The following is a 14890-nucleotide window of genomic DNA, read 5'->3' as shown; positions in this document are numbered from 1 at the left end:
AAAATAAAGATTAGGAGGGATGTGCCATATCATAAGCTAAACGAAGTCTACACTATCAAATATGGCAGGGATATGACACCATTGTGTACATATATGGGCAAATCACATTTGTTTTGTCACATAAAGTTTGATAGTGTAGACAGAACTTACTAATCTTGTCCTTTGTATAAGATTCTTGAACTTAAAGGCTAGGTGCGGGCAAAAAATTTCTATTGATCATACATTCCAATAATTATCGATCTATAGTTTGACTAAATGACTAAATATAGGTAATACAGTATAACTTGAATATTACATTTCTGGTATTTTTATTCAACTTTATATTTTTATTTTCTTGCTATAGCTTCTAGGGAGTCACCAGACATCTTATTACATTAGGTTAACTACCTAACTACTGAAAAAAAGTCGTATGTTGTATTTGACCATATTATTAAGGGAAATTCATGTTTTTTCGTCTTGATTTCTGTTACCAATAATTGTTTTATGTACAATTAACCAGATATTATATTTAAAATTCATGCCTGTACCTGAGCTTTCATTAGGCTTTGTTTTCTGGTACCGGTAGGCATATTAAAACAAGAGAAATTAGACACTATGCCTATGCCTTTTCAATTTTGATAAAGTTCAATATATTTTATATATCTTATATATTATGTCACTATGCTTAAATTATTATCTCATTTAATTTTTATTAAAAATACCATACCAAACAAGGTTAGTCCATTTTTATTACAAAATATTCTAAAACATCATAATGTAGACAATTTTCAAATTTTGTCGCACAAGCTACAACAACACTAAAAATAGTTGATATTTTAGTAGCATGTGAAGTTTGTAATATTCTTATGTTTGTAGTTTATGATGCTGTATCATGTGATGTAATACTCTTCAAATTTCCACAAAATGCACTTAATAATTTCAATTTAGACCCCTTTAGTCACTCAAATGGGTGCAATATTTCCACGCTTCAGTTTACCCTACCAGCACCAACAGTTCAAAATTTTTTCTTGAGCAAGTTTGTGAGAAAAAAGGTGCACTGTACTGCGATTTATCACTTGAATTTAGTTTTGCATCTGGCAAATGTCAAAGGCAGCCAATTGTATGAAAGCTGCTAATAATAAATGTTTTTCACTTGAAAGAAGTACCTGATTATACATCAGTCCAACTTGTTATAAATGCAAACTTTCATGGTAACCGTTTTGGTTATTCCATATTATCTCCAAGATTGATAGTAAAACCCAAGTAATGTTGAAAAATGGCACCATTTTTGTAGACATTTATATTATCAAACTTGTAAATAGTGTAATACTCTTCATTTCTATATGTACAAGGCTCCAGGAAAGAATAACCATCTGGGCTTCTTCCATGGATAAATAAAGTTGAACGTAATACTATACATTCCTGTAATGATTGCCTGAGTTGTGAGATTGATTTGAGAAGATTCATTTTACATTACAGTTTGTGTCAACGTTGTCATAAATATTGTTTCAGTGTCTACTTGTAGGCCAGCATCACATTCACCCACTCGTTCGCGATACTTTGCCATGAGGTTGAGTCCATGATAATGTACAAACGCTGCTGCTATTACCATTATATGAAATATCTGATGACTTTGGAACTGTAAAGAAAACAATGACAAACAAAAAATATACATTAGTCTGTAAATTTAAAAATAATATATATAAAACCAGCCTTTGAATTTTGGCTGTATGACAAGCCTATAGCCAGGATTTTTATGGGACGTATCTTTTTTTCACAATAGGGACCAAAATCATCATGAGCTAGGTTAGGTAGGAACCTATTTACCATCACTTCTGCTGCTGATATCTTGTTTGAAAGGGCACTTCAGCAAAAACAGTCCAACTGTGATAAGCACAGTGGGTTTTGCAAGGGTGCACTCTTTCACAATTATAAATTTAAAAAAACTGACCCATATATCACATTTTCCAGGAAATAGTCTTTCTGGAATCCTAGCTGCATATAAAACAGCGCCACCAATGTATAGCGAACCCATTAAGACCATCCATTGCAGTGATCCGGCCTGTAAGGCTAAGGTGAAGCCATTCAGAATGACAAAATGAATAGCTGGTATTATGGCGCTTAAACCAAGCGTTATGAATACGGCTGTGGAGAACAACAATACACAACATTATGTATGTGCATAAATTTACATAAATGTACAATTGATTACGTACATGATTATTATGGATGTGTAATTTGAAGCTGATTAAAGTGTGTACTTGTTGAGTGTGAAGCCATAATCAACTTACAATCTGTTCATTAATTTAGATTTGTAGTAGTATGCAATATTTAGTGCTGACAATTTGAATAGCAAAGTCTTAATTTTCTTTGAGCACAAATGTTTCTAAGGTCATATTTCTGATTCGAAAAAATAACCAGTTATTAACTGTGTGAATAAACTAACCCCAATTTCTTGGCAGCAGAAACAGGACAAATTTTCAGCAATCGGTTAAATGGCAGCCTGAAAATAACGCTTAAAAACACCCAATCTATTTAGGGTTAGAACGCCATTTAACCGGTTATTGCTGTGCAACTTTTAGCTCCAACGCAAAATAACGGTTATTTTATTGACAGCCACTGACATCAGTTGAGTCAACTACACTGCAGTAACGTTTGAATCAACTGTATTTTGGGTATTAATGCTAATGATTTCTGTCAACGACCACCCACTGATTTAAACGGTTATTTAGAGCAAAAATTAAGCAGAACTGCAGTCAATATAAACATTATATTTTAAATCTATTTTGAGATAAATGGTTTATTCGTCACTATGCAGAAGAAACCGATCTTAACTGAATAAGTCACAAGACATTATTGATTAGAAACCATGGCAGGCAAGCATTAAGCACCACAATTATTAATTCAGTAGTACTGTAGTTTCACTTACTATTTTAATTCCATTTTAAGATGATTGAAGTAGTACTAGCAGTAACGCAATTTTCTATTTTTGAATAACAGTTTCAAAAGTAGATGTGGTATGTGGGAGTATGTAAGGTGTTTTTTGTTTGTTTGACTGACTGACTGACTGAATGAATGTAAGCAATCAATGCCTGTATCATCCTTTTCACTCTGCGTTTACACAAACTGGGGCATCAACACCAGTATTTTGTATGCTGTGGGCCCCGGTGTGTAAACTCCAAAGTTTTGCTAGGCGATGTGAAAGGGTATTTACTTACCAGCTCGTATAGGCCTATAAGCAGGAGTGCTAAATTTATCTCTCAAGGCAACAACAGCAGAGATAAGACCTAAAATGACTATCAAACCAATGTAAAGGCAGCGCTTCAGATTATCACAGTAAAATCCAAAATACAGCCATGGTATAAATGATCCAACGATGAGTACTGTTATTCCTGAGTAATCCAGTCTGTTAAAATAAAAATTAATGTTAAATTAGGACAAAAATAAGGCAGTAATTCATCAGTGTGTCCTCAGTTCAGCCAACATATTTTTACATTATGTTACCTAATGATAATTTTTGTATTTTGCAGTTTAAAAAATCACCAATACCAGGTATATAGCATTAATATGTCTGATTTGGTGTTTTAACAATTATTTGTGAATTATTTTCTGCTGAGCGTCATGATGTACAATTTAACTAGTTATTTATCTCAACAGAACAGACGTGATCAGGATGTTTCTACAATCCCTTTTTTAATAGGGATTTCCACATTGTTTCTTGCGTACAGTAGATGGATATGATTTGATAGACTAATACATATTTGATTATGTTCTCTGCAGGAGAGATTTAACAGCCCTAGTATTAAAAGCTTATGTCTTAATTACGAAAAAAAAGCCTTGTTATGATAACTATCAAGGACTATAATGATAGAAGCATGGCTTGAACAACAAGCCAGGGATTAGTTGCATCCTAGTAGGATTACATAAATCCACAACAGAGTAAAGAAAGTAGAAGTTCACAAATAAAGAGTAGAATTTAAAATGCTAATGAGAGCTTTGAATTATCAAAGGTAAAAACGTTGTTTTATTGAAAGTCAGACCTCCCGATTATATTGATAATTGCATATTTCTAATATCTTTGGTACTTGTGAAGGTGCAATTTCTCTCGATTATTTTTCATATGGAAAAAACATCCAGACACTGTATGTATAAATACTTTATTTACTGTAGGCTCTACTAAAGGAGGCTTTGGTTTTTTAATTTAACGAATGGTGAAAAAATGCATTTCTTTTCTTTTCTATCTTTTCCATGTCTGGAAAGCACCTGCGCTGGTATTCATGGTGTATTATAATAAATGCTGATTCCTGCCGGAGATTTTTTTTTTTCCAAATCATCCAAATCCTTTATAGTAAGTCTGATATATTTTCCCCCCAATTATTTAATGCCTCTCTTGTTTGGCTATGCCTTCATGATATGATATGATTTACAGATGTTTCGGACAATTATAAGGATGAATGTTGAGTTGACGATGGTCACATTCAATTCAAGTTAACATTTATTTCTTTCAAAACAAAATAACAATAAAAAAAAAACATTTCTTTTAATTTACAAATATTTTATGAGAATAAAACAGACTGGAAATCTAAAGCAGTGTCTTAAAAAATGGTAATACATTTCTTAAGTTTTGAAAGTGGCAAAGTCCCAAAAAGTAAAATCAAAAGGAAAAACCAAGATAAATTTGTCTTGGGCAAGTATTATTATTAATAATACTCTTAATACTGTAATAATAATAATGTGATGACAAATATACCTAGCAAAGAACAACAATAGCAATGAGGAAGACTTGAGCATTTACTTACTTGCTAAATAACTTGGCAGCTTCTAGTGAGTGGCAGTAACATGTGTGGAAAATCCAAGAGAATCCCATACAAACGATGGCACTAATAAAGAATGCTACATACACAGTAATCTCCTGCCATTTGATGTCTGCTAAAATTGATGTCACCAGATAGTAGATCATAAGTGAAAAGAAAGCTAAACAACCTGTAATGATAAAGGCATGGATTATACAGTATGCAAGCCAACTTGCAGGGGATGTCAGACATGCAAATGTCACTATGATTCCATTGTTCTACGGTAATCTATGTACATACACACATAATACAATATTGTACCTTTTGGTTAAAAAATACATTAAACAGTTTAAGATCCACATGCTCTCAACAATAACTATAACAAGCATTAGATAGTATATCAATTGTATTTAAACACGTGTGTATGGTTATGCATAGTAAATGGTTAACTGACCAAGTACTAAATATATATCTAACCTTGACTGAAATTAATATCTCAACCCATATTGATCACAGTAACAATTAATTATGCAATGTTAAATTACGAAATTGATTAATTAAATTCAATAAACCATTGTGCATGATATATACTGAAAGAAGCAGCTGTTATGGGCAGTCCATTGGGGTATTTAAAATTCAATTATTGCATTTAGTCCAGGAAATGGTCTTACTGTTATTGCTATTATGAGCTAGGCTATTATTATTGCTATAAATACTGGTACATTATTGTTGTTCATAGATTAAATGTATCAGTATAGAGCTCATTACAGGGTGGTGGTCAGTAAAACTTCAATACAAACAAGTACTATGCAGGTACAGTGAGTGTAAAAATGAAGTTAAAATACATTTAGATAAAGTATCAATTAAGCAAAAAAGAAAAGAAACAATTATTAAGCAGCTTTTATTCAACTTTTTATCTTCAGTTCCTACCAATATAATGATTGTACACAATATTGAAAGTATGACAACCATTTGCAGAGACTTTGGACCATGGAGTACATTATCCATGTTTGGACCTAATCACATTGTGGTAAAGAGGTCTCCTTATACAGTGATGGATTTAAATAAAACCAAGCTATTGGAATATCCAATCAAAAATTATTCTTAACACCTTTTAATCTGTATGTAATTAATATAATAATATAAGCCTTTTATTTTGCACCTTTAGCTGGGGTCTCTTTTACGTGTACAGGTAATGACTACACTATGGCAGGAATAATGCTTTATAGCAATTTCTGTGTGGAAAAATCTCTACTGAAGAAAACTGCTGTTAAACATACAGAAATGCAAACATTGATTGTTCAGTATTCAGTACTAAACCTACAACAATAAATGTTTCAAATGACATGTGGATAATGATTGGTTATTGCGTCAGGATGATCCATTATACCTATACTGTTGGCTAAGTAATTGAGTCTTCGCCATATACAGTATATGTAATGCAGTAATAAACAGGTTTTATTATTATACCTACTTAGCCAGACTATACATTACTATTTTTAGAATTAATATTCAATATTGTACAGGTACTTGAGTTACAAACTGCTTATTAAATGTTTGCTTAGAAAATGTCAATATCAAGTTGGGATTTTTCTGGTTGTTATTTTATTTATATGATGGTTGTACATGATGGTCCCTGTTAATTCTAATGTTGTTGTGTTGGAAATAATATTGTACCTGCTAATTGTTACTACTCCTGCAGTAGTGGAAGTTTGTTTTTAGTTGTACACAGTTCTATTAATTATTAAATAGCAGTTATTAATATTTAGCTTAACAAAGTAATGTATTTCTAAAATAGAAAAATGTATTGTACAGAATATAAAAGGTGAACACTTAATGCGTGCATTATCCGATAGGGGTGCTATTTTATATACGGATTTTCCTTTTCGTAATTGTATCCCTCTCTTCGGAGAGAGAAGCTATATTGTTGGTTTATCCAGGTAAGCAGGCAGGAAATAGACTATGTTGAATGTTTTTTCTAAGGAAAGGAAGCATGATCTTATCATGATTGTACAAATTGCCATCTGCATTTCCTTTTCCTTGTTTATGAGCTTGTCAAGATAATCAGGCTGCTCTGTAAATGCTTCCTTTATGAAAAGTATTTTCTAAGAAAACTGTAGTATGTAGCATTTGGGGCAAAACATTCCAATACAATAGTGAAGGATTTGCTTTGTCGTGTATACTTACCAAGAAGATGTGTCCATATATTTCCAGTTTCTGAGTGTATTCTGAGTATTGATTTAAAACAAACTTTAAATGATGGTAGCTGTGGTCGATGATAATCATGAAGAAATTCATTATCTCTTAGCCATGAAGGTAGTAAATTGTAATGTGTGACCTTCCATATATTGTGACCATACCGTTTAGCATTTGTTGCCGTGCTGGCTGCAGCTTCAGCAGGATGTTCGGCATGACCTCTGTGCCGTTGTTGCATATCATTTTTATTATTAATAATATTCTCCATTATAATACACTAAATTAACCAGTTTACAGTCCCTCAAAAGTATATGAACTTTTGTAGAATAAAAACTGTACAAAAAAATGTGTGGCTTGTACACTCAGCTAGAAATGAATGAGCATGTGAGTAGGCTAGCTGGTGGTGTGATTTGCTATCGGATTGATTTGGACAAAGGTTCATTTTTATCTTTTATATTGAGCACTAGCAATAGATAGTGATTGCATACATTCTTTGTACAAAACAAGATACAGTACAGTATCCTAACTTTGAGATTACGTAATGTAGAAATTTTGGCAAAAACATACCACAATGCAATCGTGAAGGATTTGCCTTGTGGTGTAAACTATCATATACTTACCAAGAAGATGTGTCCATATATTTCCGGTTTCTGTGTGTATTCTGAACATTGATTTAAAACAGACTTTAAATGATGGTAGTTGTGGTCGATGATAATCATGAAGAAATTCATTATCTTTTAGCCATGAAGGTAATAAGTTGAAATGTGTGACCTTCCATACAAAAGCCTCCTTCACCTTGCGACCATAACGTTTAGCATTCTCTGCCGTGCTGGCTGCAGCTTCAGCCGCCTTATCCTTCATACGACCAGCTCGTTCGGCCACCTCGTGAGCGCGCTCCGATACACGTTCAGCAGCCTCGTGTGCACATTCCGATACACGTCCAGCTGCTTCGGATGCACGCTCCTTAGCACGTCCTGCAGCCTCTGCTGCTCGTTTTGCTGCCTCCCGTCCAGCTTTGACAGCTTGTCGGGGAAACGTGATCATGTCTACGTCGCATTCTTCATTTTGATCAATATCTGAGTTGTAATCATCACACTGTAAAAAAGACAATTGTGAGATCATGCTCAATTTCATATTCATAGTTAGTTACCTTACAGTAATTCATACTGTACTTGAAGGTCTACTGTGACTCTAAGATAAGACTGATTCATATAAAGACATATTGTAGTGTTGACATGTTAGGGTCTGTTTCTGGTGGGAGCACACAACTACACATTGTAATAACCTACAATTCCATTTTTTGGCAGCTTAATTTAAAATACCCGGTTGTTTACTGTGCAATTTTTATCTGCAGTGAAAAAATAATTGATTGACTACAAAATTATTTGATTATGGTTGGGTGGAAGTATAACACTCTGTATGTACCAGAAATTAAAGTTATATCAAAATATATTTCAACCTTAAAATTAAACTACTGTATAGTACAGAACAAACATAAACTGGCTATATACAGTGTAGCTGCAATTAATGATGAATCGTGGCTTGTGTGAATATAGCTTCATAACATTAATAGTAATAATAAAGTGAAGAAATATCCTATTTTGTTTACTGTAGAAAACAGTTTTGACTTTGACTTTGCTTGACTTTGACATTTTTTTCTATTGAATTACAACCTAATAAGATAAGATATTTCCATATTGTTTGAACAAAAACATACAGTAGGTTAAAATGATGATGTCACAGAACAGACATTTTCAAATGGAAATAACTGGTGATCATTTAGCCTGTCCATGTGTACTGTAAGATATTGCAACTAGTTACACAATAAGTAAACCATAGATTCCAGAAGTAAAACAGAGTCAAATCCGCTTTGTTTACATTTACAGTAATTCAGGATATTGTGTATTATTAAAATTAAAAAAGTAAATACACAATATTTATACAAGGAAATCACATTATAATAGTCAAAAATGGTTTCAGTTTATTGTAACAGTTACCGTAGTAGGATAGTTTTGTTCATTATAGAATTTTCGAAGTATAAGGTGGGTATTAAAGGTAATACTAAAAGTTGGTGAAATACTACAATAGGTTTACCTCTTAAGCTTGGCCTACAGTAGGCTTACTTTGGCTATGTAATATAGTATTAAATCAAATTACTGAAAAAAAATAACAATGCTGGATCTCAATGGAAATAAAAATAAAATAACAAAAAAGCTAAATTAAACCAGAAATAAAACAGAAATAAAGAATTTATATAACATTAAATAGGGAGAAGCTATAAATAAGCAATGAGGACCTACAGTATGCATAAATGTACCGTTGTTGTTTGGACATAGAAACAACCAAACATGACTTAGCTCCTAGGTTATCGTATTAAATATAAAGCTCCTTAATAACATGCAAGATGTTGTATAAAGTTACTTTTATGATAAAAAATACTGGAAAGCTATTTACTGTAAGATACTTACAGAATCTTCTGATGATTCACCTTTGGCATGACCTGTGTGCCGTTGTCTCAAATCATTTTCACTATTAATAATATTCTCCATTATACACTATAACAAGTTTACTGCACACTAATACTAATATGAATTTGTGTAGAATAATACTGTTTCAAAAAAATGTGTGGCTTGTACTGGTACAATTAACTAGAAATGAATGAGCATGTGTGAGGCAGCAGGAAAGATGGTGGTGTGATTTGAACAAAGGTTCAAGTTTTAAAAGATAGTGATTGTATTGCACAGTATCCTGACTTTGAGTAACTATTTAGTAGGTCACTATACTATTGTCAGTCACTTTCACAACTCAATTCGTTAAAAAACCACAGTAACAATACCTTACAATATAATCTTACTTACATAACGGAACCTAATCTGTCTGCCATTGCTACAGCAAGGTCTTTTTTGGCATTACAATATAACCATCTTATTAGGTTTTCTCTCCTTTAAATTTACAGTAGGCATATCCAGATATTGGGTATAGTATAATAAGAGCCCATTCCCCAATTTATACCATGAAATTGGTTCTCAGTAAGCCTACTAAACACCTCTTTATAATGTTTAACTTGTTTGGCCACACTACAGTTTGTTTTGAAATAAAATAGTTCATCAAATTTTGAAAATTGCAATTACTGTATGTCATGATTTATTTTATTCTTATAAATTGTGTTTCATCGAAATGAATTATACTGTGTGTAATTGTTGATCATTATCAAGTGTTTTTATAATGGTACCAACAAGTTTGTACTGTGTATTAAACATTTTGATAATCGGTATGTCTTTTACTTTATACAAGTCACCATTTAGTGTAGCTCCAATTTTTATGGTTTGTACACTTGAATAATTTTTTTTTTAAACAGATCAATATATTTAGACATTCCATTGATATAAGGGTGGGATTAATCACTGTTTATTTGACAGTGACCAAAAAGTTCTGGCTGGACATGCAAAATTTGATCGCAATGCAGATGGCGATTATTGAATTAAATATACTACAGTAGTATAGTATCAAAACAAACTTTGTTTTCCTTTTTGTCTATATCCAGGTCACCCTGATATATCCAGGTCACCCTGATATATCCAGGTCACCCTGATATATCCAGGTCACCCTGATATATCCAGGTCACCCTGATATATCCAGGTCACCCTGATATATCCAGGTCACCCTGATATATCCAGGTCACCCTGATATATCCAGGTCACCCTGATATATCCAGGTCACCCTGATATATCCAGGTCACCCTGATATATCCAGGTCACCCTGATATATCCAGGTCACCCTGATATATCCAGGTCACCCTGATATATCCAGGTCACCCTGATATATCCAGGTCACCCTGATATATCCAGGTCACCCTGATATATCTTTGTTGAGCATTAAGTAGTTTTCTACCTTTTATTCTGACTCACAAGACTACAATCTCTTAATCCTATCTTCTGCTCTTGATCTGATAATATTTTATTTCAATGATATTTAGAATTCATATAATTACAGCAACCATAATACTACTATGACCAAAATACCGAGTTTTCAGATATTACGGTAATTGTCAAAAGAAAATGAAATGATTTTATTTGGAAATTAAATTTGTATATTTTTTTACTGATATAAGAATGGAATATTATTTGAGATAATACTTTCTCTAGAAAAAATGTAAATGGCTCTGTAGGAAGTGCAAAAATATAATAATCCCTTTTGTTTTAGACATCACTCTTTTTTTGTCTAGTCTATAATATCTTTTTTTTTTAGTCTAAACTCCATGTACAGTAGCACAGTAATTTTCATTATTTATTCCATACCAATACCATTATTTAAATTAAGCCTGCGTTAAATGATGGGCTTCTGAAACTATAGTTCGTCATATTGCTTGTCTCCTTAGACAATTAATGTACATTTACGTTTCCTAGGTGTACAAATGGGTAGCTGGTAGGGTTAAGACACAACTGCACAGATTACTAGCTGCAACCTAATGGGTAGCTGGTAGGGTTAAGACACAACTGCACAGATTACTAGCTGCAACCTAATGGGTAGCTGGTAGGGTTAAGACACAACTGTACAGATTACTACTAGCTGCAACCTAATGGGTAGCTGGTAGGGTTAAGACACAACTGTACAGATTACTAGCTGCAACCTAATGGGTAGCTGGTAGGGTTAAGACACAACTGCACAGATTACTAGCTGCAACCTAATGGGTAACTGGTAGGGTTAAGACACAACTGCACAGATTACTAGCTGCAACTTAATGGGTAGCTGGTAGGGTTAAGACACAACTGCACAGATTACTAGCTGCAACCTAATGGGTAGCTGGTAGGGTTAAGACACAACTGTACAGATTACTAGCTGCAACCTAATGGGTACAGTAGCTGGTAGGGTTAAGACACAACTGCACAGATTACTAGCTGCAACCTAATGGGTAACTCGTAGGGTTAAGACACAACTGCACAGATTACTAGCTGCAACCTAATGGGTAGGTGGTAGGGTTAAGACACAACTGCACAGATTACTAGCTGCAACCTAATGGGTAGCTGGTAGGGTTAAGACACAACTGCACAGATTACTAGCTGCAACCTAATGGGTAACTGGTAGGGTTAAGACACAACTGCACAGATTAGTAGCTGCAACCTAATGGGTAACTGGTAGGGTTAAGACACAACTGCACAGATTACTAGCTGCAACCTAATGGGTAACTGGTAGGGTTAAGACACAACTGCATAGATTACTAGCTGCAACCTAATGGGTAGCTGGTAGGGTTAAGACACAACTGCACAGATTACTAGCTGTAACCTAATGGGTAACTGGTAGGGTTAAGACACAACTGCACAGATTACTAGCTGCAACCTAATGGGTAGCTGGTAGGGTTAAGACACAACTGTACAGATTACTAGCTGCAACATTATGACAGTTGTGTGTTCCATACTGTATGTGTTGAGTGCTACAGTATGTAAGATTGATATACAGTACTTATTATAATACCAAGACATAGATACTACTCTATGTTAAAACACCCAAATATACAAATAAGAACAATCATCAACTCAGTGTCACCGCAACCACACTGCAATTTGGTAAATATGGTGTGAACAAGTGCTAACAACAGTACTTACTGATGGAACCCTGCTGTACTTTTGACTGCCATCACTATCAGAGTCTGGACAGACTTCAATTTCATCTATGGTTTCTTTCACACAGTTTCTTGGTTTCAACGGTACAATTTCTTCAGTTATGGTACTAATGTCAAAGGTTAGCTTTCCTTCTGATGTGTCAAACTTGGCTAATGGAGCTTTCCCAATTAAATCCTTCGGAATCATGTTGTCAGTTTTCGTGGATTCAATGGGATTGTCTTCACTTTGTTTTTTACAAGAACTACTGCTGCTGACTTGTTTTTTACAAGAACTACTGCTGCTGACTGTATTCAATTGATTACTGACTAGATTGCGTTTACGAAGCCCACCTAGGCTATTGCCATCATTTGAATCACTCATCAATTCCCTTTTACTTAAATTCTATCTACAACAAAAAAAACTTTATTAATCACAGATTCAAAATACAAAGTTTTTTAATTAAGTTTTAATGAAATCTCAAGAATAAATTGGTTGTTGGTATACTATATAGTAACTATACATTATGTACGACTATGTCAATCAACATTGTCAAAAGAAAATACTAATTTTTTACACACATGGTCAATATTCATATATCGACTGTGTTAAGTCATTGTTTCCATCGGCACGGTCAAGCGAGCGAGCAACCATAAGGTTTATCGCAAATACTAATAGCTTACACAATGCATGATGGGAAGGGTTTGGGAGCAAACGTCACGACACGTACGTACAAACAACAAATCACATACATCCCACCATGCGTCACACACGCTATTTGCGACAAACCTTATGCAAAAGGTTACCTCGGGTTTAGCCTACTAGTACGTCACATAACATTTGGGAATTTTTTAGATTTAAATGCGAACAGTCAGGTGATGAACAACAATTCAATGTAATCTAGGCCTAGTAGGCCTAGTCTATCTCAATTCAAGCAGCCAGATTTTTTCCTCTATAACCTGTTTTTTGTTTTAAATCTTACCTACTAGACCTAGGCCCTACTACTACTAGCTAGCCTATTAGGCCTACAGCTTATCAAAAGCTCTACCTGCTTCCTGACCTGGGCTACTAGCTAGCTAGCCTAGAACCGACAAAATATAAGACTGAAAACAAAGCCTACTAGCCTAGCCTAGACAAACCTGATAAAACATTAAATATTTAACAAAACGTCATACGGTTTACCTTAATCTAATAACTTCCTCTTGATAAAAAAAATAACACTTGATAACCTTAGTTAGCCTTTTATTATTGTTATTATATTGACTTTTCTTCTCGGCCTCGTCGACGACATACGAACGATTCCAAAATCCATTCACACACAAACCATTCAAAGATGATAATGACACCATCCACAGATATTTTTGCTGCATGCTGCCACCTACAGTTTTATGAATTTGAAACACTTGGATTGTGGTCAATACACACCTGTGTAGCACCACCTGGCTGGTGTTGTATTACAATAAAAACGTACAAAGTTGGTACTGTACCTTTATGTAAGAAAAATGTATGTTTATCTATTTATTATTGTCAATCAGTCTTAGTATATAAATGGCCCTTACAAATGTAATATACTCTCAACTTTATTTTATCTTTCAATGCACAGCCAACAGAGATAAAAACCATTACCAATAAATTTTAGATCTATAAACAGATTAGAAAATATATCAATATCATTAACATTAATCTTTGAAATAAACTTCTCTTGGTAACATATACTTGCCCAAAAGGCACATGAATTATTTCCTTATGCGTTGAATTTCAAGTCTATGTTTAAAAAATAAATCTAAATTAAACTGGATTAGAACTCGTCACTTGAAGAGTTTGGGTTATTCGCGCAAACGCAACATGCGCATACGTTAAAATATCAACAGCGACAATTATTATGCCATCCTATGACATGAATTAAATATATTTACAGTGCTGAATTGTACCTATTTTGTGTTATAAAGCATAACAGTTATGGAATACACTGTGTATGTTAGCATAGATGAAATTACGAGACCCATCTTTTAATCCAATTTTTAACATGATAATGTCATCAAAATGAAGCACATAGATAGCAATTTTGGAAGGGAATTATCTGAGCAACCACTAAGAGATGTGTTGATGAAATTTGGATACGTAGAATATGGATGCGCGCTCTTTTAAATGTCATGAACTGTGATGCAAAATATGAAAATACGACGTTTATATTTCAACTGGCCATATGTTGACGTCACAACAATCATTGTACATGAATTCGTATCTACAATTTAACAGCTTCCAGAAAACGTTTATCATCGTTAATATGAGTATCACTTTTCATTCTGAGGAGCTATAACTAAT

The 14890-nt window shown here is 33.7% G+C and overlaps 1 protein-coding gene across 3 annotated transcripts; it reads right to left on the bottom strand.

The window, feature by feature from the left end:
• Positions 1 to 722: 722 nt before the first annotated feature.
• On the bottom strand, positions 723 to 13876 carry LOC140062533 (adiponectin receptor protein-like). Of its 3 annotated transcripts, none has more exons than XM_072108787.1 (7): positions 13748 to 13876; positions 12572 to 12974; positions 7589 to 8063; positions 4779 to 4962; positions 3198 to 3385; positions 1931 to 2124; positions 723 to 1618 (listed from the first exon to the last, which is right to left on the bottom strand). In XM_072108787.1, exons 2-7 carry the CDS (start codon positions 12947 to 12949, stop codon positions 1448 to 1450), a joined length of 1590 nt encoding a protein of 529 aa, XP_071964888.1. In that variant the 5' UTR covers positions 12950 to 12974; positions 13748 to 13876; the 3' UTR covers positions 723 to 1447. The 3 variants fall into 3 exon arrangements, with proteins under 3 accessions (XP_071964888.1, XP_071964889.1, XP_071964890.1); XM_072108788.1 differs by having other exon boundaries at positions 12572 to 12970; XM_072108789.1 differs by lacking the exons at positions 12572 to 12974; positions 13748 to 13876 and adding an exon at positions 9437 to 9696.
• Between the last annotated feature and the right edge of the window lie 1014 nt (positions 13877 to 14890).

Source organism: Antedon mediterranea, chromosome 11 (genome assembly GCF_964355755.1).
Source record: "Antedon mediterranea chromosome 11, ecAntMedi1.1, whole genome shotgun sequence".
NCBI lineage: Eukaryota > Metazoa > Echinodermata > Crinoidea > Comatulida > Antedonidae > Antedon > Antedon mediterranea.
The sequence above is the reverse complement of the archived record's forward strand: the minus strand, read 5'-3'. Positions and strand labels throughout refer to the sequence as shown.